At 40.5% G+C, this 27,912-nt stretch overlaps 1 protein-coding gene and 1 long non-coding RNA gene across 2 annotated transcripts in view; one reads left to right on the top strand and one right to left on the bottom strand.

Annotated features, from left to right (window-relative positions):
- Positions 1-27,824, top strand: LOC117515648. Its single transcript, XR_004562202.1, has 4 exons — positions 1-1,821; positions 9,669-9,673; positions 19,750-19,760; positions 27,811-27,824. It is a non-coding gene; the product is annotated as an uncharacterized LOC117515648 (long non-coding RNA).
- The window catches only part of nt5dc3 (5'-nucleotidase domain containing 3), a 33,559-nt gene continuing 12,943 nt past the window's right edge, over positions 7,297-27,912 (bottom strand). Inside the window, exons 2-14 of the mRNA XM_034176294.1 lie at positions 27,605-27,789; positions 21,894-21,968; positions 21,725-21,780; positions 20,460-20,550; positions 20,239-20,376; positions 16,714-16,774; positions 14,615-14,717; positions 14,297-14,398; positions 10,620-10,701; positions 10,417-10,503; positions 7,979-8,119; positions 7,812-7,876; positions 7,297-7,699 (exon numbers count right to left, since the gene is read on the bottom strand). Of these exons, the coding sequence (XP_034032185.1) occupies positions 7,435-7,699; positions 7,812-7,876; positions 7,979-8,119; positions 10,417-10,503; positions 10,620-10,701; positions 14,297-14,398; positions 14,615-14,717; positions 16,714-16,774; positions 20,239-20,376; positions 20,460-20,550; positions 21,725-21,780; positions 21,894-21,968; positions 27,605-27,789 (1,451 nt within the window). The 3' untranslated portion in view covers positions 7,297-7,434. The remainder of the gene's footprint in view (positions 7,700-7,811; positions 7,877-7,978; positions 8,120-10,416; positions 10,504-10,619; positions 10,702-14,296; positions 14,399-14,614; positions 14,718-16,713; positions 16,775-20,238; positions 20,377-20,459; positions 20,551-21,724; positions 21,781-21,893; positions 21,969-27,604; positions 27,790-27,912) is intronic.

Raw genomic sequence — 27,912 nt, 5'->3', positions numbered from 1 at the left:
CCCAGAAATTATTGAATAATTTTACTTTCACCCTGGCTGGCATGTTAAAATTTTATTTATCTTATTTGATATTTCCACAGAGAAGCGCTCCATAAAAGCAGCTCCACAGGTGGGTTAAGAGCAGACTTTAATATTAATATCTTTATTATGATGCGAGCGCACGAAGCTCTTACTTTCCGCCCTGATTATTTCCCATCTTTAACTTAACTTCATAATGAAATTAATTAAGGATCAGACTAGTATTTCATGTGGTGGCAGATATAGTGTGTTTGACAAACTGATGGTGTTATTTTTCTATCTGGACTGAGATGAACAAATTCATTCAAGTCTATTTTATATATATATATAGTCTGATCCTTGACAAATATTGGCTGTACAAAAGTAACACCACAGTAATAGCATGGAAAAAGCGGATTTATCCTGAAACTCTCTTGTAAACACTGAACATGTCCATTGATTTCTAATTATGTCTGGTTGTCAGATGCACAAAATTGTTCTTCAAATTAATTTCAGAATAATATGCAACACAGGAACGAGGCGAGTTTCATTTGTTTCTGTTCAATAGTTTATACTGTAGCTTGTTCTCTATGACCACACAATGTAAACAATGGTGGAAAGGACTCAATCACATCCAAGACAAATTCTTGGGGCGTGTCAGCACAGCATAGGACTTTTAGCAGCAAGTGTGTTATTATGTGATGTTACTTTGATGTTAAAGTGAACTTATACAGGATTATTTGTTGTGACTAAATTCTTTTATTCTCTGCCTGAGATCTTGCCTCCTGATGTGCTGGATCATGGCTGTGTAAATCAAGGACAGGATGAGATCCAGCAAACTGCTGGCGAGGAGCGCGAATGGATCATCCATGTGGCTGGAGGTGGTGAGGTGGAATGACACTAAAGGAAAAAGCAGACTCTTGGGAGTCTGACTTCATTCTTGGAGTAGCTCTGAGTGGGTGGTGGACTGTGCTGGTGGAGAATGAAGGGTGATGGACTGACCTGTCACCACTTGTGGATGAATTGTGGAGCACACAGGTGAGTGTTCATGCTGATACAATTCGGGAATGTAAATAAAGGTGGGATGAACTCATGCCACATTGTGTGAATGGGTCGATGCTTGCAGGACATGGGGACAACTTAAGGGAGAATGTGTTGGACAAGCATCAAGGGTGGAAGAAGATTTCTATAGCACTTTTCCATTTAGCAAATGCTCAAAGCACTTTACAACAATGCCTCACAGTTACTTCAACGGCTACGGTCTATACCCGTTTTTTACAGCTTGGTCGACAGACAATACAGATTAAGTGTCTTGACCAAGGACAGAGACAGGTAGCACAAGCAGAATATGAAGTCAGATATGGGTAAAATCCTATTTCTGTGGCTGGTTTAGCATCAACCCATTCACCGACTTACTAATTGCAGTCTATTTTACTGGGACTCTAATTTTTACCTAATGGTTGTCTTTTATAACTGTATACTGTGGCTTAGCTCCAACATTTCAATCTGTCCATGTTCTGACAATTCTGTATTGTGCTTTCCTCTAATTTGTTCATATGGCCTATAGCAGATGGTCAACCTGCTAAGTTTGACTAACTTAAGGTATCTTCAAATAAGCAAAGAAAAAAACAAAACAAAAAAACAAAAACAGAGGAAGTTTTTCCCTTTCCACTGTCTTCAGTGTGCTTCAGTATTAAACTGGATTGAAATGAACAGACGGATGTACAAACAGGACTCTTTACATCTCCCTTTTCCAGTCTGTGGTGGGAGATAGAAATCATGACATACAGTATAAACTTAATTTGAATCTGCATTCCATTATTTGTCATCCACAAAAACTCATGGAAATTTAAAATATATAGTGCGAACAAGGATCTTATCACCGGGGAAAGGGTTTAAAAAAAATTTAAATGGTCAATTTTTGAAATGAAAATACCAGCATAGTCAATTACAGTGAGAAATCACACACACCTGTGGACTTGTGTGTTTATGGACCTCATAGTTTGACCTCATTGCTTGCCTCTACTGGTGGTTGGCTCTCACTGCGGTATTGTATCACTTCCTGTTCCGGAGCACAGCGGTGTTTTGCTGTATCTGTTAGCTGTTTAATCTGCGCAGTTAGATTGATCTAGTTAACTAGATAACGATTTGTTTCACAGTGTAATCTTCACGTGCCTTAACTAAAGCACTCCCTCTGCTGAATCACCTCTAAATTATTACACATTATTCACTTTGTGTGTTTTTAGGAATCCGCTAGCTTAGCGCAGCTACTAGCTCTTAGCCGGTTTAGCATGGCGGCTTCTCCTGTCTCTCCTGCACTTTTCTGCTCTGGGTGTGAAATGTTTAGTTATTCCTCGGCCTCCTTTAGCAGTAATGGTACTTGTAATAAGTGTAGCTTATTCGTAGCTTTGGAGGCCAGGCTGGGCGAATTGGAGACTCGGCTCCGCACCGTGGAGAATTCTACAGCTAGCCAGGCCCCTGTAGTCGGTGCAGACCAAGGTAGCTTAGCCGCCGTTAGTTTCCCTCTGGCAGATCCCGAGCAGCCGGGAAAGCAGGCCGACTGGGTGACTGTGAGGACGAAGCGTAGTCCTAAACAGAAGCCCCGTGTACACCGCCAACCCGTTCACATTTCTAACCGTTTTTCCCCACTCGACGACACACCCACCGAGGATCAAACTCTGGTTATTGGCGACTCTGTTTTGAGAAATGTGAAGTAAGCGACACCAGCAACCATAGTCAATTGTCTTCCGGGGGCCAGAGCAGGCGACATTGAAGGAAATTTGAAACTGCTGGCTAAGGCTAAGTGTAAATTTGGTAAGATTGTAATTCACGTCGGCAGTAATGACACCCGGTTACGCCAATCGGAGGTTACTAAAATTAACATTGAATCGGTGTGTAACTTTGCAAAAACAATGTCGGACTGTGTAGTTTTCTCTGGGCCCCTCCCCAATCGGACCGGGAGTGACATGTTTAGCCGCATGTTCTCCTTGAATTGCTGGCTGTCTGAGTGGTGTCCAAAAAATGAGGTGGGCTTCATAGATAATTGGCAAAGCTTCTGGGGAAAACCTGGTCTTGTTAGGAGAGACGGCAACTTTGGATGCTGTAGCTCCTCTGAAAAAGAGAGCTTTAAATCAGAAGTGCCTGACTCTGTGGTATAACTCACAAACTCGCAGCTTAAAGCAGATAACCTGTAAGTTGGAGAGGAAATGGCGTCTCACTAATTTAGAAGATCTTCACTTAGCCTGGAAAAAGAGTCTGTTGCTCTATAAAAAAGCCCTCTGTAAAGCTAGGACATCTTACTACTCATCACTAATTGAAGAAAATAAGAACAACCCCAGGTTACTTTTCAGCACTGTAGCCAGGCTGACAAAGAGTCAGAGCTCTATTGAGCTGAGTATTCCTTTAACTTTAACAAGTAATGACTTCATGACTTTCTTTGCTAATAAAATTTTAACTATTAGAGAAAAAATTACTCATAACCATACCAAAGACGTATCGTTATCTTTGGCTGCTTTCAGTGATGCCGGTATTTGGTTAGACTCTTTCTCTCCGATTGTTCTGTCTGAGTTATTTTCATGAGTTACTTCATCCAAACCATCAACATGTCTATTAGACCCCATTCCTACCAGGCTGCTCAAGGAAGCCCTACCATTATTTAATGCTTCGATCTTAAATATGATCAATCTATCTTTATTAGTTGGCTATGTACCACAGGCTTTTAAGGTGGCAGTAATTAAACCATTACTTAAAAAGCCATCACTTGACCCAGCTATCATAGCTAATTATAGGCCAATCTCCAACCTTCCTTTTCTCTCAAAAATTCTTGAAAGGGTAGTTGTAAAACAGCTAACTGATCATCTGCAGAGGAATGGTCTATTTGAAGAGTTTCAGTCAGGTTTTAGAATTCATCATAGTACAGAAACAGCATTAGTGAAGGTTACAAATGATCATCTTATAGCCTCAGACAGTGGACTCATCTCTGTGCTTGTTCTGTTAGACCTCAGTGCTGCTTTTGATACTGTTGACCATAAAATTTTATTACAGAGATTAGAGCATGCCATAGGTATTAAAGGCACTGCGCTGCGGTGGTTTGATTCATATTTATCTAATAGATTACAATTTGTTCATGTAAATGGGGAATCTTCTTCACAGACTAAGGTTAATTATGGAGTTCCACAAGGTTCTGTGCTAGGACCAATTTTATTCACTTTATACATGCTTCCCTTAGGCAGTATTATTAGACGGCATTGCTTAAATTTTCATTGTTACGCAGATGATACCCAGCTTTATCTATCCATGAAGCCAGAGGATACACACCAATTAGCTAAACTGCAGGATTGTCTTACAGACATAAAGACATGGATGACCTCTAATTTCCTGCTTTTAAACTCAGATAAAACTGAAGTTATTGTACTTGGGCCCACAAATCTTAGAAACATGGTGTCTAACCAGAGCCTTACTCTGGATGGCATTACCCTGACCTCTAGTAATACTGTGAGAAATCTTGGAGTCATTTTTGATCAGGATATGTCATTCAATGCGCATATTAAACAAATATGTAGGTCTGCTTTTTTGCATTTGCGCAATATCTCTAAAATTAGAAAGGTCTTGTCTCAAGAGTGATGCTGAAAAACTAATTCATGCATTTATTTCCTCTAGGCTGGACTATTGTAATTCATTATTATCAGGTTGTCCTAAAAGTTCCCTGAAAAGCCTTCAATTAATTCAAAATGCTGCAGCTAGAGTACTAACGGGGACTAGAAGTAGAGAGCATATCTCACCCATATTGGCCTCTCTTCATTGGCTTCCTGTTAATTCTAGAACAGAATTTAAAATTCTTCTTCTTACTTATAAGGTTTTGAATAATCAGGTCCCATCTTATCTTAGGGACCTCATAGTACCATATCACCCCAATAGAGCACTTCACTCTCAGACTGCAGGCTTACTTGTAGTTCCTAGGGTTTATAAGAGTAGAATGGGAGGCAGAGCCTTCAGCTTTCAGGCTCCTCTCCTGTGGAACCAGCTCCCAATTCAGATCAGGGAGACAGACACCCTCTCTACTTTTAAGATTAGGCTTAAAACTTTCCTTTTTGCTAAAGCTTATAGTTAGGGCTGGATCAGGTGACCCTGAACCATCCCTTAGTTATGCTGCTATAGACTTAGACTGCTGGGGGGTTCCCATGATGCACTGAGTGTTTCTTTCTCCTTTTGCTCTGTATGCACCACTCTGCATTTAATCATTAGGGATTGATCTCTGCTCCCCTCCACAGCATGTCTTTTTCCTGGTTCTCTCCCTCAGCCCCAACCAGTCCCAGCAGAAGACTGCCCCTCCCTGAGCCTGGTTCTGCTGGAGGTTTCTTCCTGTTAAAAGGGAGTTTTTCCTTCCCACTGTCGCCAAGTGCTTGCTCACAGGGGGTCGTTTTGACCGTTGGGGTTTTTACGTAATTATTGTATGGCCTTGCCTTACAATATAAAGCGCCTTGGGGCAACTGTTTGTTATGATTTGGCGCTATATAAATAAAATTGATTGATTGATTGATTATGTGCTTGTATTGTGTAAAAGATACAGTACATCTTTAATAGATATGAAGAGATGTGTGATAAAAGTCAATGAGGAGGAGTGAGAAGTGGATCACTGCTGCACTGTCCCCAAAACATGGGCTGGGCCTCATGGTAGCAGATGACATCCATGTTGAGCACTACAGGAGTGCTCAGCCACCACAGAGGAAGACGCATTATATACTGCAAGAGGACAGGTGACCCCAGGACCAGCACCCTGCACCACCAGGAAGCGAGGAGTGACCCCGTGGTAATGAGTCTCAAAGTCTGGGCCATGGTGCAGGTGCTGCAATTGGGCCATAAGATACCATTGAAAAAAAAAAAAATTTAGATTTTTCAGTTTTGTAATAAAGTCTAAATTTATCCCAAAACAAAACATTTCTAAAATGCATTCAGAAGTTCAAGAAAAAAGATGTAGGATTTCAATTTTGTGTTAATCTTCATAAATAAATACATATTAATTTTCAGTGCTGTCATAAAATCTAAATTTATTCCACAAAATTAAAACTTTTATAATCCAATCCAAAGTAATAAAATAAAGACATGGGATTTAAATTAACACAATATTTAAATTTAACAATATAATTCAGAGAAATAATTCTCATGTCTCATGTGCCAATTAAAATTAGGATAAAAGGTCTGGAGTGGGATTTTCAGATTTCAAAGTGGGCCACAGTGTTCTTAAATTTGAGAATGGCTGCTCCAGGGAACCCAGACCAATACCAACACAGAGAACCGCACCTAAGCACCCCACATGCAAGACCAGCCCAGTGTTGTGAGGAGACATTACAGGACACAGACCTGGCCTTGGTAACAGACAGGGTCCTGAATCCCGCAATGAGGGCAGCCAATGCCCCATCTGAGACCTCACACAGAGGCAAAAAGGAAAGTAACCCCTCCAAAAACCACTGTGTCACCTAAGGTTGAAGCCACTGCCAGAGCAGACAGGAGGGCTTCCACTTGCAGGGCCACCCATATATAAACCTGGGGACTTTTTGGTTAGTCCACGAGTGTAAATATGTTGAAGCATTTTGACCATGTGATCAGTACAATGCACGCATGGCAGAACCGATGGTGGGGACTGGACTACAGCTAGTAGACAGCTCCATCTGCCCCTACCTGCACCCTCCTACAACCCAAAGATTACTATAGCGCACTGGTTGTCTGTCTGTGTGGTTGACATCCCAGACCTAATGCGGTTCTGTGGTGTGGTGGATGCATCAATGCAAAGCACAAGTGCATGGTCTCAGACCTAACTATACTCAATATGGGGGACCCCTAGGTACCACTGGAATGAGTTTTTGTCAAATGAACAATTACTGAGAGAAACTCAGAAAGGAGTATCACTTGCATTGTGAGGGAATCCCAATGACAATATTTTTGTCATGTGGCACATTTCTGTGGGCATGATCCAGCAAACAGGTGCCTCAGTAGAAAATAAAAAGACCCAAATTGCTGCCCACGTTTCAACCACCAACCTCCATTTAATAAGAGGGTTCAGACAATGGATGGATGGAACACTTCATCAGAAAATGAAGTATTGCCATAGTAATGACTGAAAAGAATGAAATGTAGCGACTGCTTAGTTCTCAATAACCACTGAACCCAGAGAGCTGCGGTTTGGGCTTAAATTTCAGTTTTGACATGTGACTATTCTGAAATGACTCCTTGAATGTATTTCAGTTCACACATTAGCAAAACTGTTCCACTGAAAAGATAATCTTAATAAAAGGTTAGGACTCACAGTGAACACCTTTGTTTCAATTCATAATATAATGGAGAAGGGTAATTGTTTTGTATGTCGGCAATTTAATCATGTTGCAAGAATTTGCCTGGTTTAGCATTAATTTTCAAACTCTCTCCACTTTGTCTCCCTCTCTAATCAGACTCTGATTCAGTTTTGTGGAGCTTTGAAGAGATGCTTACGCCAGTGGGCCCATGTTCAGGCCAGAAGGAGGGCTCGTGCTGCAGAGGAGTACGGCGGGGGAAGAAGGTGTGCTGCAGGTCGTAGTTGAGAAGACAGCTTATGGAGGCCATGTAAATGTCAGCAAATCGAGACAGTCGGCGCGAGAAGTAAGTGGGGTTGTGATGGGTCCGGAAGAGACTCCCAAACTGGGCATTGAAGATGTCTTTAGTCTGTAATCTGCCAGAAAAATCAGACTCGCATTAAAATGAGGTCAGGATGATGATATTGAAGTTCAAAATATAATGAGAATTACACTTCGTGTAAAATTAACTATTCGTATGTCATCTACCTCATGTCTTCTCTTTCTCTGAACCACTCCTGCACGACAGTTTGAGAACCCGGATCTCTGTGCACCTGTTTGGGAGCACTGGCCAGATATTAGTCACAAATATCTGACAGAATATGAGAAAATGGCACATTTAAAAGTGACACCATTGTCTCATATTGTGTCCTGACCTGCATATGTTCAATAAGTCCAGTCAGTGCCTGTAACCAGGTCATCATGTGCACATACGGCTCAGTATTCATAATCTTGATCTCCTTCCTCAGCTCTGGGATGATAGCACCTGTCCTCCAGCCGTGTTTCAATGTCAGATCCTGAAACAAAACAGAGAACTAGAAGTCTCCTTTTTAAACTACTATATGTATACCATGATTGTTCAACATTTTAGGAGTTCATGTCTGTCTTGTTAACTATCAAACAACAGAAAGTCTGACCTGCAGTGAAGTGTGTATTTACTTTAGAGATTTACAAAATGTTTGCTGCTTTAGGTCCCAGGTTCATACAGCATATTTTTCTGTGCACCAGCATCTTTTTTTTTTTACAATTGGTCTCAATGAGAGCGGAGCAAGCAGCCACCTCTAGAAAAAAAATAAAAAAACTAGAGACATTCATCACAAAATGCCCCATGCGCAGTACTATTTTCCATGTAAAGTGCAGTAATATGTACATGTGTGGGGTAGGTATCTGGTTGAACCCTCATGTGTGGGAAACACAGTGGAAAAATTGGAGACTGGAGACATATTTAGAGGATGTGGCCAACAGTGACCATAAAAAGTCAGTAGCCTTCAAACAAATGCAACTATTGGTAATTTTTTAAAAGTAGGTCAAGGTCACCGGCCTTCGAACCCATGTGAAGTACTCCTCCAAGGCATGTAACCCTCAAATATGAAGTTTTTGTGAGCAATAGGTGCCGAACTACAGTGCAGTGAACAAATTTCAGGCAAAGGATTTGACAGTTGTGGCCATTGGTGACCTTGAAAAGTAGGTCAAGGCCACCGACCTTCAAACCCATGGGAAGTACTCCTCCAAGCCATAAATATGAAGTTTCTGTGAGCAAAAGGTGCCGAGCTACGTTGCAGCGAAAGATATGACAGTTGTGACCATTGGTGACCTACAAAAATAGGTCAAGGTCACTGGCCTTCAAACCCATGCGAAGTACTCCTCCAAGGCATGTACCCCTCAAATATGAAGTTTTTGTGAGCAATAGGTGCCGAGCTACATTGCGGTGAAGGAATTGCGGCTGGACGGATGGACAGACAGACGGACAACCTGGATGCTATATGCCCCGCATAAAAATGCTCCACCCTTTTCATGCAACCGGGAGATTATTTTTGCTTCACTCAAAATCTATCACAGTGGAGATTTAATAAATAAATAATTAAATAAATAAACCTCATCCGTGATAGCAGATTAGACAGATACTTGGTTCTTGCTGAGGGTGAGTACTTTTTAATCAATGTACATAGTAAGCTAGTCATTAGCTGTTTGCTGTTGCCAGAGAAACAAATCCCACATGCAGGCTTTGCTCCCTCTCACTGAAAACACTGAAACCACTGGGATGACGCGTTTGTGGGCACACTCTCAGCAATTTTCCACCAGAAAAGGGCTTAGCTGATTCCAGCAATGTGCTGGGGTCACAAAATTAATTTATTTTAGGGTGGGGGTTAAACCAACTTTCATAAAAAAAAAAAAAAAAAAAAAAAGGCATGTGCTTGACAGGGGAGTATTCCAATGTGCCGAGTGAGGTAAACTTGAACATGTTTAGCTCTGGGATGCACTGTGGATTAGTGGTTAGCACTGTTGCAAGAAGGTCCTGGATGAATGAATGCTTACCCCTGAACAGACATGTTTGTCTGTGAGAAGAAACAGTTTATTCTGTTATACACTAACATTATTTAACCCCTTTGCTTCTGCTCACTAATGTGGTGTTTGTATTATAAATACATAATATGCTGATTAAAGTAATTTTTATTTTTGCTGCATGAACTAATAGCACCACATTTCAAAAAGACTTACAGACTGGTGCGACTTATGTATGTTTCTTCCTCTTCATTATGCATTTCTGGACATGTGACTAATACTCTTGTGGCATACAGTCTATGCTATATAAAGGTATGTGCAAGAGGTGCAACGTGTCCTGAATGTATTAATAAATGAGTGAATAAGTGGGATTAGACATATTTCACAGTGGGAATAGAGAAATGAAATGATGTATTGCAGAGTGGTATATGGCTTACTGAATGCAGATTTAGCAAGAAATCACAACATAGTGGAACTGTTAGCTACCTGAGCTGAGAAGCTGCTGTTAACAAGCTGCTGGGTTTCAAACATAGAAAGGTTGATAAAGCACAGTGATTTTAACTAGGTTGGAGGCAGTGACACTCATTAGGATGTTTCCTCAGTATCTCACAGTGGAAGACATCCTTTAAGAACCTCCAGACTTAGGTCACTGAAATAAACCATTCAACTACATGAAACAATTTTTTCATATAATCCTTAAATGCAAATTCCTCAGTTCAGGGATGGCTGCTTCATAACCTTTTATACTACAGTGGTTTTCACCTTTTTTATAATGATTCATTTTCTGTGAATGTGCATAAATTCTGCTTACTGCCAAGTCACTGTAGATGTGATCGCCAAAGTACAAGACTTTGGATCCTCTCCATCCAGTGACTCTCAGGAACTCATAAAGGTTTCCCTAATGTGAATAAACACAGACATGATATATAATTAACAGTGTACGCAAGGAGTAGGCAATAACAATCTGTCATGAATTATAAAGTGGCATAACAGCCTAATTTACTGGCACAAAACCTGTTTGTAAATCTGCCCTTTTTCCAACTGGTGAATTCGGTCCCACAGCAAGGCACCTTTGTCTGTCACTCGCCTGAAAGGTCTGGGACAAAATAATTGCAGTGATGTTGAAAACAGTTTGTGTTTCTCCTGATGTGGAAGATCCATTCACCCATGCACCAGATACAGACAACAGAAGATGTCATCTACCATATGACAGTACAGTATGTTGCGCTGACAAACTGTTGTAAATTTACATTCTGCAAATTAGACCAGACAGCCCGATCATTCTATGGTAATGCAAATCAATACAGAGTTACTAAGACTAATTTCTCTTATGGTGATGCATTTTGATGCTGACATGAGTGATTTCATTCAGTATGACAAGGTCTAGACCACAGAGGTGACTTGGTTAATATAAAAGTGATGCAAGAAATATTCTGTGACCTTTACACTGAAACAATGTGAACCCCACTGAACACAGATGGGAGCTTTTAGACCAGTGTGTTAGACAGCACTCTCAAACATCATAAAACAAGATATTTTGTTTCACTATTCATCCCTCCAACCAGTGGTGGCTGGCCCATAAGGGGCGCTCGGGCGCTGCCCTCCTAGATGTGGAGGGGAAACGTCATAATATATATATATTTAAAAAGTATTATCAATGTCAGTTTTACGTACTTGTATGTGCCTACATGTAATATGAATGATTAAAACAACACTTCCTCCAACTCTCATTCAACTCTCATTCAACAGTGCATTTCCACCGAAAGGAGCAGAGAACGTATCATTCCTCGTCTTGGGCGGTCATTCAAAGCGCCCTTGAAGTGCAGCGAAATAACCAATTGCATGTAGTTGCTAGGGAAAATTAATAAATATTTGGCAAATCAACATTGCCAAAATTAATGGCTTTGGGGCGCTGGAATTTTAGCCCTTGCTACAAAAATGCGGGAACGTTAGATTGCTACAGTCAGTGATATACGTGACGCTGCAGCTGCTGCTGTCAGTCAGTCAAGAAGAGCGACGATGACGTTTGGGTTATATTTATTTATTTTTATTTTGTCTCCGTGTGTTTTGCTGGAGTAAGTTGAAGAACTCTGGGATTCCTGCTCGTTATGTCTTCCGAGGTTTTAAAACGGGACAAAAACGAATTAAAATCAATGACACCAAAGTTTCGGGGGAGTCTTTTGGACGCGCATGGAGGTGCGCACATCAGATCTTTCTCGTGGTTTAATGACAATTGCACATCCCGGTTGGAGGAGAGACGTTTGACTCGTTATAAACCGTGTCAGGCTTCATTCACACTGTCAGCGCGCACACGTCATGGAGGCTGCTGATCTGCGCGGATGGAAAGGAGCGCATCCACCTCTTCAGCTCAGGTGAGCTGACGAGCTGCTCAGATTTATTCCCGAATGTTGCTCCTGGTGTGGAAATGAGGATGAAAACTTAAGATAAAACGAATGAGTGATGTTTTTTGTTTGTTTTAGGGGGTCAAAGCTGTGATCTTTATTGGGACAGCAGATCAGTTATAACAGTAATAGGGGAGGCCGGGGCTGTTTGTAACAGTGTTCAAAGCTGCAGCCATGCTGGTATTTTGATTTCACTTTACACGTTATGAGGATCAGTTCACAGAAGTGAAATATTCTTTGGAGTATTCCACATTCTAAAACAAATTATTTGCTCAGTTTAAAAACAAAACAAAACCCTAAAATAGCAATTTACATGTTTTTTAAAGAAATTCTAACTCAGCCACTCAGTACACACAAGGCATTTATAGTCAGACAAACCCAAGTTTAGCAAGGCATTTAATTAAGTGGTTTTGTATACTTAATTTGCTTTGTCCTCTACACTCTTAATTTTAACCAATTTAATTTAAAGGTTTTGGTGTTATTAGTTAGTCAAGTTATTTAAGTTTTTCAAGCTTCTTTAGTTTGCCTCCATTCCACTCAGTAATGTTCATGCAAAATATTACCTTAATTCTCTCTCTCTCACTCACTCACTCACAAACACACTCACACACTTTCTTTCTCCCTCTCACACACTCTCTCTCACACACACACACAAACATTCTCTCTCTCTCAGAAGGTGGTGTGAACATTGTGATATTTTCTATTTTGTTAAGGGGGTGTCACTGTGAACCCCAGAATTTGTTTGTCTGAAGATAATGGCAGTTCAGTACAGTTTGGTGTACTATGTGTGTAACTGGTGTCAAATAGTGAAATGTTCTTTGCTCAAGAACTTGAGTGTTGTATTGCATTTGATACTGTTCCCTTCCAAAGTACAAAGGGGGCCTGATATAGCTGTAAATGGTTAACTTTATCTGTAAAACTGCTGATTTTGAGAAGGACATGTAATGATTATTGTGGAATTGTAGTAATTTTCCGACTGTTCTCTTGAATGCCTGTACTGGACAAGACAAGGGAATCTATTGGCACAGCAGCCCCACCAAGACTGTTTTTCACCAGCCGCCACTGCCTCCAACAGAGATCCAGAATCCTGTACAAGCTATATAAAGTAGCCCTGAAGTTCCTCTGGTGACACACCTTGGGCCAACAATTTACAAACACGTGTTGGTAGTTTTATGATCACCAGTTGGAACCTCCAATATGAGACCATGGTCACTGCCACCAGTGTGGACATGGGATGTTTGGGGACATAACCAACATTATTTGGGTGAAGCTCCTGGTAAAATGAACCAAGAAAGAGGCTTCAGAGAGTAATACATTTCCTGTGCACTCTGCACACTGAGATATTAAAGGATTATTAACCGAGTGTGAGGTCTGTACAGGGAAATATCAGCCTGAAGTGTCAGTACAGAGCGAGCGCCAGCGAGGTCCGTGCAAAAAACACCAAGGTCTGATATCTCCGCACAGACCAAGCAAACAAGGTTAATAATTCATTTATTAATGAATATATATATATATATATATATAAAACATGCAAACTTACAGTATCGCCAAAATATGTTGCTGACGGTACTGGGCTCGACTGCTTTCTTCACCTCTATGAAGAAGTTGCTAACAGGTGGTCCGGTTGTTAGCTGGTAAACTTCCAATCCGTGCGTTTAGATATTTATGGAGTACATTTATGTCCGACTTGATTTTTCTAATCGTGTTTTTAGCTTCCTGGTTTGTAATAAAAATACGCGTCGCAGACTGAACTGGTCCGATATGGGAAACTATACGACCGGTAATCAGCCAATCAAAGTGCGGGTAATGTTGCAGCCATATAATAAAAGTTTGTATTATGAATTGCAAATACTTAATGTTAGCAATACATGCAGGGAGCAGTGAGGGACCATACAGTCAAGGAAGGGGGATATTTTATGCTATACTTCATATTACAACTTCCTTGTGACTTCAACATGTCAAGTCATTTATACCAAATGATCACAAATATTTTACTGATCAATACCAGATTCTGATCAACTTTCTAGCCACACTGACAGCAGACACATTGTGATTTTATTTATTTTTGCTACGTCTTCCTTGACCTTGATCTGTTCATAAACTTAATCATCTGGAGACACTAAACCAAGTATTATTCCCAACAAGTTTGGTGAAAATCTGTCTCAATGTTTTTGTTTTATTATTTTAGTTTTTTGCTTTTAGTTATTTTGTTCACACACATACACAGCGATTACAATACCCTGCTTGAATGGTGGCACACAAATGGATACCATTAGCACACACACTTACTTCCTTTTGTCATTGAAGAAGCCAGGTTTGTCAGCCTGAACAATAACAACATCAAACAGGTCCCTCCATTCCTTCCCTACGATGTAACTCATTCCTCGATCCCTGAGAATGAAAAAGACTGATGGCACTACCCTGGACAGGACTCCACACAGAAACATTTTAAAGCTCATCAAGTTAAGGCAAACTGATGCAAGCACCATGTCCATCATAAACTACACTTTATAAACATACATTATTTCTTCCATATAAATGTTTAATCAGTCTTGACAACAAACAAAAGGTTTTTTCCCCTCACATGTACACCTAAAGCAAACTTACACAAACTCAAAGGGGCTGTTTGTAATGAGAAACATCTTTTTGCCATGTTCTGACAGCTTCTTCAACACAGCGTGGCTTTGCTCTCCGTAGCAAATATATTTCTCTGAAATGAGAAAACAAAGAGAGAGAGACAAATAATTGTCACACACACCAAACACTTGATACTTTCATTCAAACATCACAACTCAACTACTCCTAAGTGAGACAGATGTTGATTTTAGAGCAGTAAATTCCTCATTGGTCAACAGCCTTTAGATCATTGTGATGGAGTGCTTTCTCAAAGATGGGTGTCATGCATCTATGAGGCTCCAACTCCTATAAACAATTCCTAACTTGCAGTTTTGAGGTTCTAGTGGACCTTTATACCAAATTTGTTTTTTCCCCTTCATGTGTCCTAATGATTTATATTGTTTGATCTTATGATGCTGACCTACGCCATCTTCTTGTGTTTCACGAACTCTGCTTGCCAATTAATGAACTTGTTCCGTGTACAGTTGCTCCCTGCATTTTTACTCTCGACATCTCAAATTCTATAGTTTACCATCTGTCTGTTCCCATACACCTCTGCTGTTCAACTGATGTCCCGCAGATGATCCTTGACTGTAGCTCATTTTGAATTGAGTATTTTGTACACAACCTTGACACTCCTGCTTCCAATCATGACAGGAAGTTTATTCTCTTGGCAACTGGCTCTCTCCTGGGTTCTATTCATTATCAAGAGATGTCACCTGCATCATTCAGTAGCAACCCATAATTAAGTACAGCTGCTATTTGTTTCTGAGCAATACTTTGTGATGGTGTTAATATAATTATTGAAAGTCTCTATATCAAGCATATCTATTAATGTCTTGTTTTTCTTTTCTTTTTATATGGGCCCTGCTTTGAATTACTTTAGAAAAGTTATTTTTAATGTAGTCAAGTGCAGGAGCATGTACTGGTACTGTGCTTTGCCATATGCATGACACAACAGAACTGCCTTGTATCCCAGATGGCAACCACTCAGGCAGACAACAGTAATGGGTGATAGAAACGAAATGCAACATAAACAATACAAAAGTGGCCTATGATAGAGATTTTAAATTCGATTGCACTATCGTGGAAATGCATGTTAACAGACTGAAGGTGACAGCAATGTAACAACAAAGATGCCAGGTGCCGTTAAATGCCATAGAAAAAGAATGTTGACGCAATGTACTCACAGCCCAGAGAAGTTAGAGCCAGGAGCTACAACATGGCTGAAAGTGAAATGGAGGAGCTGGTGAAAAAGACTGGTGCTACATCCATTATTTGGACTTGGTTCAGATTTAAGCCATCTGACGAGCAGCAGCAAACTCTGTAGAGTGTGTGGGGCAGCATTTCCGGCTACGAGAGGTAACACAACTACGAATGATGGAGAAACCAAAGCTTTTCGAACCACTGAAACAATATGAAGCAATTGTGTTGACATGGTTCAGTGTTTCGAAGCATTTGATAGAATTAAATATGCCGATATATGCTGGCCAATCTTCAACACTGCATTTGCACGGAACAATAAAGGGCAAGGTATCATGAAAGAGTAAGACAGAGTGTAAGAGTAAGGCTATGTATGTTTAATAATAAAGGTTCTATGTGCATCTTGAAATTTGTAACTATATTTTCATTTAAAAACATTAAGAATATACTTGTGTTATAATGTGATTGTGGCATCATAAAATACAATATGTAATTAGAGCTATAAATTGAGACTAGACTAAATTGCAACTAGGGATGGTTATGAAAATAGCTGTATAAAATGATGGTGATTTGGGACCCTATTTGATAAAATGCAAAATGCATAGCATGTGAAAATTTAGGTATCAAATTTTGAGCCAAGGTGTATATGTAAACATATATCTAGGAGACAGTATTTACTAAGGTCTACCAAACTACATGAAAGTAACTGGATCAAACAATTCATCAGGGCAGAAATATGCGGGGTGTGTGCGTGTGTGTCTCTCTCATATGGTTGGACTGCGGTGTCCCAAAGTGTGAAACACTTGTGGAGGGGGGTCCAGAATCTCACTGCTCATTATAATAGCTTAAAAAAAGTATCCATTAAAGTATACATAAGAGTATATTACCAACATTTGCGTCCACTGCTCGGTACATACTCCCCTTGACATGAACATCTCTAATGGCCTCCTGTGAAGCAGAGAGAAAGTACAGAGACCTCACCAAGGGAGTCATAACTTGAGTACCTGTATGCAGCGGCAGGAGCTGCAGTTGTTCTGTTTATACATGTATAAGCCCAAATAAAAAAAAAAAAAAACCTGGGACACAGAAAATGCCAATTTAAAAAAAGAGAGTGTTTCTTACATTTATTTTGACATTCATTTCAGTGCAAACAATATGAATGTTTCCATTCCTTATCACAACACTAAAAAGGAGTTTTGGCATTGAGGATACCACTTGATGGAGAGTATCGGATGTTATTTTGTCCCATTCTTCCTGCAAAGGCCTTAAGGTGTACAACAGTATGGGGTCGTCATATTGGGGACAGGTCAGGACTGCAGGCAGGCAAGTCCAGTATCCACACCACTTGCTTCTGCAGTTATCCCTTTGCAATGTGTATAGAATGTGGTTTTGCACCATCTTGTTGAAAAATGCATGAACGTCGCTGGAAAAAAATGTCATCTTGAAGGCAACATATGTTGCTCTAAATCTATATCAGTTATTGATCGATGACAGCTCTTGATGCAGTGCCATCTGAGGAATAAGAGATCACAGGTGTTCACCTTAGGTTTACACCTTTGCCCTTTATGCACTGAAAGTCCTCCAGAGTCTTTTAATCGTTTGATAATATTACATAAGGTAGAGGGAGAAATATGCAAACCTCTTCCAATCTTTCTTTGAGGAACACTGTTTTTAAACATTTCAATAACTTTCTTCATGCATCCGTTGGCAAACTGGAGAGCCTCTGCCCATTTTTGTTTCTCAAAGACTCAGCCTTTTGTGCATAATGCTTTTATACCAAATCATGATGAATCACCTGTTTGAAATGACATCTTTTTGCTTGCCTCACTAGTAGCCCAAAATTGCCCCATCCAATTTTTACCTGATGCCAAAATATGACCATGGGGTATTACAAAGACTTTGCATCCATCCGTCTGTGCTTAGCATAAATCCATTCCTATTACAGGTGAGCCCCATTAACTTGTACCAGTTGGGGTCCACGAATTAATGAAATTGACCCCAAAAAAAAAAAAACAAATACAGTATATTATACAGTAGTTTAAATTTTTGGGGTCCACAAATCAACAGTGAGTAAAGCCATATCGTGACTTATGCATGCGCGAGTTAACCTGTACTGTGCCAGGGTCTTTAAATTCACAGGGACCATTCTTGGGAAACAGACCTTGGACACGTTCTTGTAGAAAAACAGTGATTATTGTTATTATCTTAAACATACCGTTGCTCAGTATTCTGCTGACACAAGTTGAAGAAATTAAAACATCTTTAATCAAAATACATGTAAGCCAGTGATTTTTTTATGTATTTATTGTTTTTCAGATATTATCATCATGTTCATAATCATGTTCACTGGCTACAACTGCTGTGAAAGCCCAGCTTTTTTGGAGCACTTTAATAAAAATATCTGTAATAATAAGGCTTCTTGTCTGGTTATTTCGTTGAACGGACCATCTTAGATGTGTGTGCACCAGTATTTGCGTTGAGTGAGATTACTGTGTGATATAACCTTGATGCTAACAGTATCAGCATTTGCAGTAGCGATCAGTTGCTTCATGATGTTGGGTCATTAAAATCATGATTACTGAGGAAATAAGTGGGTTATACGCCACACCAAATCCAAACTGCAATGAGAAACACCACTCAGACACCAAAAATATGATGTAATAAACACCCAAAACTAGATTAGCCTGTTAGGTAAGAGTGCTGGTAAGATGTTACTGGTAAGATGCAATTGTAGCAGCTATTGACTCGGTCGCACATCCAGAAACTCTGCCTGTGAGGTCTTAGCAGTGCCAGGTGGTGTGTAAACAATCCATAGCAGACAATGTAAATTGATGACGTTTTTCTGTTCTGTTTTTTAATGCCACAGCAATGCGGGGCAGTGGGTTGTACCAACAAAGCGAGAAAGAACATTAAAATCTGTCATGAAACACCAAGAGGATTAAGTGTCACATCGATCATGTGATACTTTGGGGGAAATAATCAGCAGCTGGCCCCTCCTGGCGCAGACCAGCAATACGTGACATAAATGATATAAAATACAAAAATACCTGTGTGTCTATGAGGTAGGAATAAATATCAGCATATTCATTGAACATCTGGCCATTGTGTGGGATCATTTTTCCCATTGTCCAGCTTCGTGTTGGTACGGACAAGATGTCAGTGCTGCTGCTGGTAATTTGGTCTTATATCACTCCCGGGTAATATTATCCAAACCCTCTGAATAGTTGAAGGTCCCAACAACAGAAATATAACGAAATTCAAACAAATAATTACTTAAATCTGGAATTCAAGCGCAAATACCACTCCCACATACACAATGTATCTCTATGGTAAAATGCGCCGACAGCCGCGGAGTTTCACAACAGTGACGGGCCCGACGCGGACGTAAACTGGCAGTGACGTGGCTGCGACCAAATCAATTGGTAGCTTGAAGATGTTAGATGAAGTTAATCCACAATTAATGAGTAAAGAAGTGAACCATAGTTTTTAAATGGCCACACCAATGCAAAACCATTATGAGAACCACTGGTCAGTCCCCAAAAATATGATTTCAAAAAACACTCAAACGAAGGTTAGCTTGTAAACTGAGCTTTGGTGTTCAGACTTCATTTGTCCTGCATGTGCATGCACACACTCTAGGTACTTTATATATAAGATTAGGTGTAGACCATAAAGTTTCTACCATATTTTCAAAAGCATAATATGTGCTTTTAAACCAGTGACTCAGTAAAGTGATATGTGTGCTCCTCTTGAGAAAATGAAGGGCAAATTTAAAGTATTTTTGTAATGTACAAAAATGTTTTGACATGTAAAGTCAAGGGGGGGATAAAGTAATGGCAAGGGATAATCATAAATTAACAAACTGGGCTTGGCAAATGGGAAAGACTAGGGAGGATGTCCTTGAAAAACATCCATTCATGAAGCTATAAGAGGCGTTCATGGAACAGAGCACGTGTGACGGCTTTTAATGATGGTGATCTATCAGAAGTGCTACACAGTCACACAGCGTAGACAGAATCGGCATGACAGCAGCCCTCAGATGAAGGGAGAATTTTTTTCTCTCTCTGTGAAGTAACACAACCACCAGAGAACAGACACAGATGGCTGGAGGCAGGCTTATGCAACTAAATTTAGAAACTGCGTTTCAGAGCTAAAATTAATACAGCATTGAACAGCTCCAGCGTAAGAACTCACCATAAACATAGCATTCATAGATGTGTTGCTCTTTGTCATGCATTTATGCTCAGTGGCCAAGGAAGCTACATTCACAGGGATGAAGACAGGGCAGCTAAATCACTTCACTTCCTCAGATTATTGCAAGCATTGCACAGCTGAACAACCACACAGAACATGATTTTCACAAAATATACATAGCACCCAAAAGAAGAAAGGAGGAGAGCAGGATAGTTCACCTTCACGTCTTTGTAAAGATGGACTGGCTCATAGTCAATGTTGTGTCTCATGAAGAAGTCATTGACACAGGACAGGAGGGTCATCTCAGGCAAGGAAAATATGTCCATGAACTGTTTCATGGTATGCCCATGGGAACTCTGTAGGACAGAGACGATCACCATTACACTTTGTGGTCATTATTTCCTAACTTTGATATTTTTGGTGTGAAAACAATCATCACCTTGCCATAGAAATCACTCATGATCTCCAAAGGGACGTGACAGCCTTCATATGTGGCAATAACCTCTTCATCAGGGACAGGCTCAAGACCCCTACAGAGGAAACATAAATTTTCATAGACAACAGGTGGGTTTCTTGCCATAATGTACAGGAATGAAAAAATAAACCTTAAAAAAAACAAAATTCATGCATTTTTCATACCCGCGTACTCCAATTAAGGGTAATGGAGGTGCTGGAGCCTATCCCAGTAGTCATAGGGCGTGACACGGGGTACACCCCAGACAGAAGGCCAGCCTATCACAGGGCCGCATATAGACAGACAAACCCATTCACACTTGCACTCACACCTATGGTCAATTTAAAGTTTCCAATTCACCTAACCTGCATGTCTTTGGATGTGGGAGGAAGCCGGAGCACCTGAAGGGAACCCATGGAGACACGGGAAGAACATGCAAACTCCACACACAAAAGACCAGGTGGGAAGTGATCCCACAACCTTCTTGCTGTGAGGCAACAGTGCTTAGTGGTACTCTGAACAAAAAGGAGCAGTCCTGTCTGCAGCAGGTCCAAAATTCTGCAGCAAGGCTGCTGTCTCGCTCAAACAGAAGGACTCATATTTCTCCTATTTTAAAGTCTCTTCAATGGCTCCCAGTGTCGTCGTGTTTCCATTTTAAGATCCTAGTGTTGACTTTTAGAGCTTTGTATGGCCAGGCTTCCCCCCTACATTAGAGACCTGGTATGTCCCTACGCTCCCACTCAGAGCCTGAGATCAATGGATCAGAACCTTCTGAGGGTCCCTCGTACCCACTTTAATACCCAAGGAGATCGCTTTTTCCAGGCCGTTGCGCCGAGGCTCTGGAATGATCTCCCTTTGTCTCTTTGTTCGCTGGACTATGTCGATGTTTTTAAAAGCAAATTTAAAACCCATCTGTTTCTCCAGGCATTCAAACCTTACTAGTGAGAGAGCTGTTTTATGACCACTGTGTGTGTCTTAATGTTATTTTATTGTGATGTACATTGTATTTTATTCTCAGAATTTTTATCTGTGTGTGTCTTTTTGTGAAGCACCTTGTGACTTTTCTTGTCTGTGAAAAGTGCTATATAAATAAACATTACTTACTTACTCACTTACTAACCACTAAGTTGTCATGTCACTAGAGTCTACACAAATAAAGGAAATTATAATTTAAATGTAATTTAAATTTTAAATTTTAATTTAAAAAAATATATAAATTTAAATAAATAAATATGTTGCAATCATATTACCTGTACACAGTTCCCAACTGGATGTAATGAAAAGCATCTATCTTCATCAGTAGTGCCTGTTATAAATAATTTAATATTTTCATGAAAACCAATATCCACTAAGATAGCATGACAGATTTAGTGTACATATTATACACATTTGAAAATAAAAAAAAAAATTCAGTCTCACCTTCTGAACATCATAGTGAAGTCCCCTTACTGCAAAATCAGGAAGGTACTCATACTTTCGCAAACCTTCTGGATACTATTCAAAAAGAAAATTTCATTATTGACATTTTCATTAGCCTTTTAGTGATGAAATAACATGGAAATAGATCTATTGAATCTTAAAGTATTTAGCACAACAACAAATGTTGGAATAAAAGAAATGTGTAAATTGTGGAGATAACAAAATGGATGATGTTATGAATCAGTGTTATGCAGTTACATACACACACACACACATATATATATATATATATATATATATACTCAAAAATATAAACGCAAGACTTGAGACGGCAAGTCGTGATTCAGCAGCACGAAATATACATTAATCTATTGGTTCGTGATATTGTGACAAAAAAAATTCATTCTAATTTATTCCGTGATGGCTACATGAAATTAAAAGTGAAGATGGGGGGGGGGTTATGGTTAGGGTGGGAGGAAGGAGTAGGATTAGTAATACACTCAACAAAAATATAAACGCAACACTTTTGGTTTTGCTCCCATTTTGTATGAGATGAACTCAAAGATCTAAAACTTTTTCCACAAACACAATATCACCATTTCCCTCAAATACTGTTCACAAACCAGTCTAAATCTGTGATAGTGAGCACTTCTCCTTTGCTGAGATAATCCATCCCACCTCACAGGTGTGCCATATCAAGATGCTGATTAGACACCATGATTAGTGCACAGGTATGCCTTAGACTGCCCACAATAAAAGGCCACTCTGAAAGGTGCAGTTTTATCACACAGCACAAGATTTGAGGGAGCGTGCAATTGGCATGCTGACAGCAGGAATGTCAACCAGAGCTGTTGGTCGTGTATTGAATGTTCATTTCTCTACCATAAGCCGTCTCCAAAGGTGTTTCAGAGAATTTGGCAGTACATCCAACCAGCCTCACAACCACAGACCACGTGTAACCACACCAGCCCAGGACCTCCACATCCAGCATGTTCACCTCCAAGATCGTCTGAGACCAGCCACTCTGACAGCTGCTGAAACAATCGGTTTGCATAACCAAAGAATTTCTGCACAAACTGTCGGAAACCATCTCAGGGAAGCTCATCTGCATGCTCGTCGTCCTCATCGGGGTCTCGACCTGACTCCAGTTCGTCGTCGCAACCGACTTGAGTGGGCAAATGCTCACATTCACTGGCGTTTGGCCCGTTGGAGAGGTGTTCACTTCACGGATGAATCCCGGTTCACACTGTTCAGGGCAGATGGCAGACAGCATGTGTGGCGTCGTGTGGGTGAGCGGTTTTCTGATGTCAATGTTGTGGCTCGAGTGACCCATGGTGGCGGTGGGGTTATGGTATAGGCAGGCGTCTGTTATGGATGAAGAATACAGGTGCATTTTATTGATGGCATTTTGAATGCACAGAGATACTGTGATGACATCCTGAGGCCCATTGTTGTGCCATACATCCAAGAACATCACCTCATGTTGCAGCAGGATAATGCACGGCCCCATGTTGCAAGGATCTGTACACAATTCTTGGAAGCTGAAAATGTCCCAGTTCTTGCATGGCCGGCATACTCACCGGACATGTCACCCATTGAGCATGTTTGGGATGCTCTGGACCAGCGTATACGTCAGCGTGTACCAGTTCCTGCCAATATCCAGCAACTTCGCACAGCCACTGAAGAGGAGTGGACCAACATTCCACAGGCCACAATTGACAACCTGATCAATTCAATGCGAAGGAGATATGTTGCACTGCATGAGGCAAATGGTGGTCACACTAGATACTGACTGGTATCCCCCCCCAATAAAACAAAACTGCACCTTTCAGAGTGGCCTTTTATTGTGGACAGTCTAAGGCACACCTGTGCACTAATCATGGTGTCTAATCAGCATCTTAATATGGCACACCTGTGAGGTGGGATGGATTATCTCAGCAAAGGAGAAGTGCTCACTATCACAGATTTAGACTGGTTTGTGAACAATATTTGAGGGAAATGGTGATATTGTGTATGTGGAAAAAGTTTAAGATCTTTGAGTTCATCTCATACAAAATGGGAGCAAAACCAAAAGTGTTGCATTTATATTTTTGTTGAGTGTATATATATATATATATATATATATATATATATACATATATATATACGTATATACATATATATATACGTATATACATATATATATACGTATATACATATATATATACGTATATATATATATATACATATATATATACGTATATATATATATATACATATATATACGTATATATATATATATATATATATATATATATATATACGTATATATATATATATATATATATATACGTATATATATATATATATATATATATATACGTATATATATATACGTATATATATATATATATATATATATATACGTATATATATATATATATATATACGTATATATATATATATATATATATATATATATATACGTATATATATATACGTTGTTCCAACTATAGGGGGATCACACTCCTCAGTCTCCCCGGTAAGGTCTATTCCAGAGTACTGGAGAGGAGAATTCGACCGATGGTCGAACCTGGGATTCAGGAGGAGCAGTGTGGTTTTCGTCCTGGTCGCAGCACACTGGACCAGCTCTACACGCTCCAGCAGGTGCTCGAGGGTTCATGGGAGTTCGCCCAACCAGTCCACATGTGTTTTGTGGATCTGGAGAAGGCATTCGACCGTGTCCCTCGGGGCACCCTGTGGGGAGTGCTCCGGGAGTACGGGGTCCTTTGCTAAGGGCTATCCGGTCCCTGTACGACCGCAGCAGGAGCTTGGTTCGCGTTGCCGGTAGTAAGTGAAACCTGTTTCCAGTGCACGTTGGCCTCCGCCAGGGCTGCCCTTTGTCACTGCTTCTGTTCATTATTTTTATGGACAGAATTTCTAGGCGCAGCCAGGGTGTAGAGGGGGTCTGGTCTGGGAACCACAGAATCTCGTCACTGCTGTTTGCGGACGATGTGGTTCTGTTGGCTTCGTCAAATCAGGACCGTCAGCGTGCACTGGGGCGGTTTGCAGCCGAGTGTGAGGCGTCCGAGATGAAAATCAGCACCTCCAAATCCGAGGCCATGGTTCTCGCCCGGAAAAAGGTGTTTTGCCCTCTTCAGTATCTCGGGGTCTTGTTCACGAGTGAGGGACAGATGGAGCGTGAGATCAATAGATGGATCGGTGCAGCGTCTGCAGTGATGCGGTCGCTGTATCGGACCGTCGTGGTGAAGAGAGAGCTGAGTAGGGGGGCAAAGCTCTCGATTTACCGATCGATCTATGTTCCGATCCTCACCTATGGTCATGAGATTTGGCTCATGACCGAAAGAACGAGATCGTGGGTACAAGCGGCCGAGATGAGTTTCCTCCGCAGGGTGGCTGGGCGCTCCCTTAGAGATAAGGTGAGGAACTCCACGTCGAAAGGAGTCAGTTGAGGTGGCTCGGGCATCTTTTTCCGGATGCCCCCTGGACGCCTCGCTGGAGAGGTGTTCTGGGCATGTCCCACTGGGAGGAGGCCCCGGGGAAGACCCTGGACACGCTGGAAGGATTATATCTCTCGGGAGGTCTGGACGGCTTTGCTTGAGCTGCTGCCCCCGCGACCCGACTCCGGATAAAGCGGAAGAAAATGTATACACACACATATATATACATACATATATATATATATACATACATATATATACATACATATATATATATATACATATATATATACATACATATATATACATACATATATATATATATATATATATATACATACATATATATATATACATACATATATATATATATATATACATATATATATATACATACATATATATATATACATACATATATATATATACATACATATATATATACATACATATATATATACATACATATATATATATACATACATATATATATATACATACATATATATATATACATACATATATATATATACATACATATATATATATACATACATATATATATATATATATATATATATATATATATATATATATATATATATATATATATATATATATATATATATATATATACACACACACACACATACATACATACATACATACACACACACACAACAAAAATATAAACGCAACACTTTTGGTTTTGCTCCCATTTTGTATGAGATGAACTCAAAGATCTTAAACTTTTTCCACATACACAATATCACCAGTCAGTATCTGGTGTGACCTCATGCAGTGCAACACATCTCCTTCACATAGAGTTGATCAGGTTGTCAATTGTGGCCTGTGGAATGTTGGTCCACTCCTCTTCAATGGCTGTGCGAAGTTGCTGGATATTGGCAGGAACTGGTACACGCTGTTGTATACGCCGGTCCAGAGCATCCCAAACATGCTCAATGGGTGACATGTCCGGTGAGTATGCCGGCCATGCAAGAACTGGGACATTTTCAGCTTCCAAGAATTGTGTACAGATCCTTGCAACATGGGGCCGTGCATTATCCTGCTGCAACATGAGGTGATGTTCTTGGATGTATGGCACAACAATGGGCCTCACGATCTCGTCACGGTATCTCTGTGCATTCAAAATGCCATCAATAAAATGCACCTGTGTTCTTCGTCCATAACAGACGCCTGCCCATACCATAACCCCACCGCCACCATGGGCCACTCGATCCACAACATTGACATCAGAAAACCGCTCACCCACACGATGCCACACACACTGTCTGCCATCTGCCCTGGACAGTGTGAACCGGGATTCATCTGTGAAGAGAACACCTCTCCAACGTGCCAAACGCCAGCGAATGTGAGTATTTGCCCACTCAAGTCGGTTACGACGACGAACTGGAGTCAGGTCGAGACCCCGATGAGGACGACGAGCATGCAGATGAGCTTCCCTGAGACGGTTTCTGACAGTTTGTGCAGAAATTCTTTGGTTAAGCAAACTGATTGTTTCAGCAGCTGTCAGAGTGGCTGGTCTCAGACGATCTTGGAGGTGAACATGCTGGATGTGGAGGTCCTGGGCTGGTGTGGTTACACGTGATCTGTGGTTGTGAGGCTGGTTGGATGTACTGCCAAATTCTCTGAAACGCCTTTAACATTCAATACACGAGCAACAGCTCTGGTTGACATTCCTGCTGTCAGCATGCCAATTGCACGCTCCCTCAAATATTGCGACATCTGTGGCATTGTGCTGTGTGATAAAACTGCACCATTCAGAGCGGCCTTTTATTGTGGGCAGACTAAGGCACACCTGTGCACTAATCTAATCAGCATCTTGATAAGGCACACCTGTGAGGTGGGATGGATTATCTCAGCAAAGGAGAAGTGCTCACTATCACAGATTTAGACTGGTTTGTGAACAATATTTGAGGGAAATGATGATATTGTGTATGTGGAAAAAGTTTTAGATCTTTGAGTTCATCTCATACAAAATGGGAGCAAAACCAAAAGTGCTGCATTTATATTTTTGTTGAGTATACATACATACATATATATACATATACACATAAAAATCACAGAATGTTTGGTGAATAGTCCTCTGATGATTCTTCTATGACTACGAAATGTTCAACCGCTCTCTGTGCTACATGTCTGGCTGTTGCTTGCTTTATTTGCACTGTTCTGCCCAGTTACAACGCTGACACAAATGACTGTCTTTATGCTACATGTTCCAGGATTAAAGGGTACAGACACTGTACATACCCTGTGCTGTGTGATAAGGGTGTCACGTGCTAGGTTGAAGATGAGCGTATGGAGGTGCTTGGAGTAGAATGCGAGAGTGTAATCATAGTCAAAGCCATAGATTTCAATGTCTCTGAGGCTCATCTCATTGTTGGCAAAGATGGTGTCAGGATTGACAGAGTTGGTGGATGTGACAGACACCAAACCTGAAAGCAGAGAAGCACCAGTAATTATTTTGCAGGTGATATCTCTTTGGTTACTTAGGAATGACTACTACTCAGACCTGCTATGGATAACACAGTTTCTGAATTGGTGTTCACAGGTATGCA

Source organism: Thalassophryne amazonica, chromosome 8 (assembly GCF_902500255.1).
Source record: "Thalassophryne amazonica chromosome 8, fThaAma1.1, whole genome shotgun sequence".
NCBI lineage: Eukaryota > Metazoa > Chordata > Actinopteri > Batrachoidiformes > Batrachoididae > Thalassophryne > Thalassophryne amazonica.
This window is presented reverse-complemented; position numbering and strand designations above follow the sequence as displayed.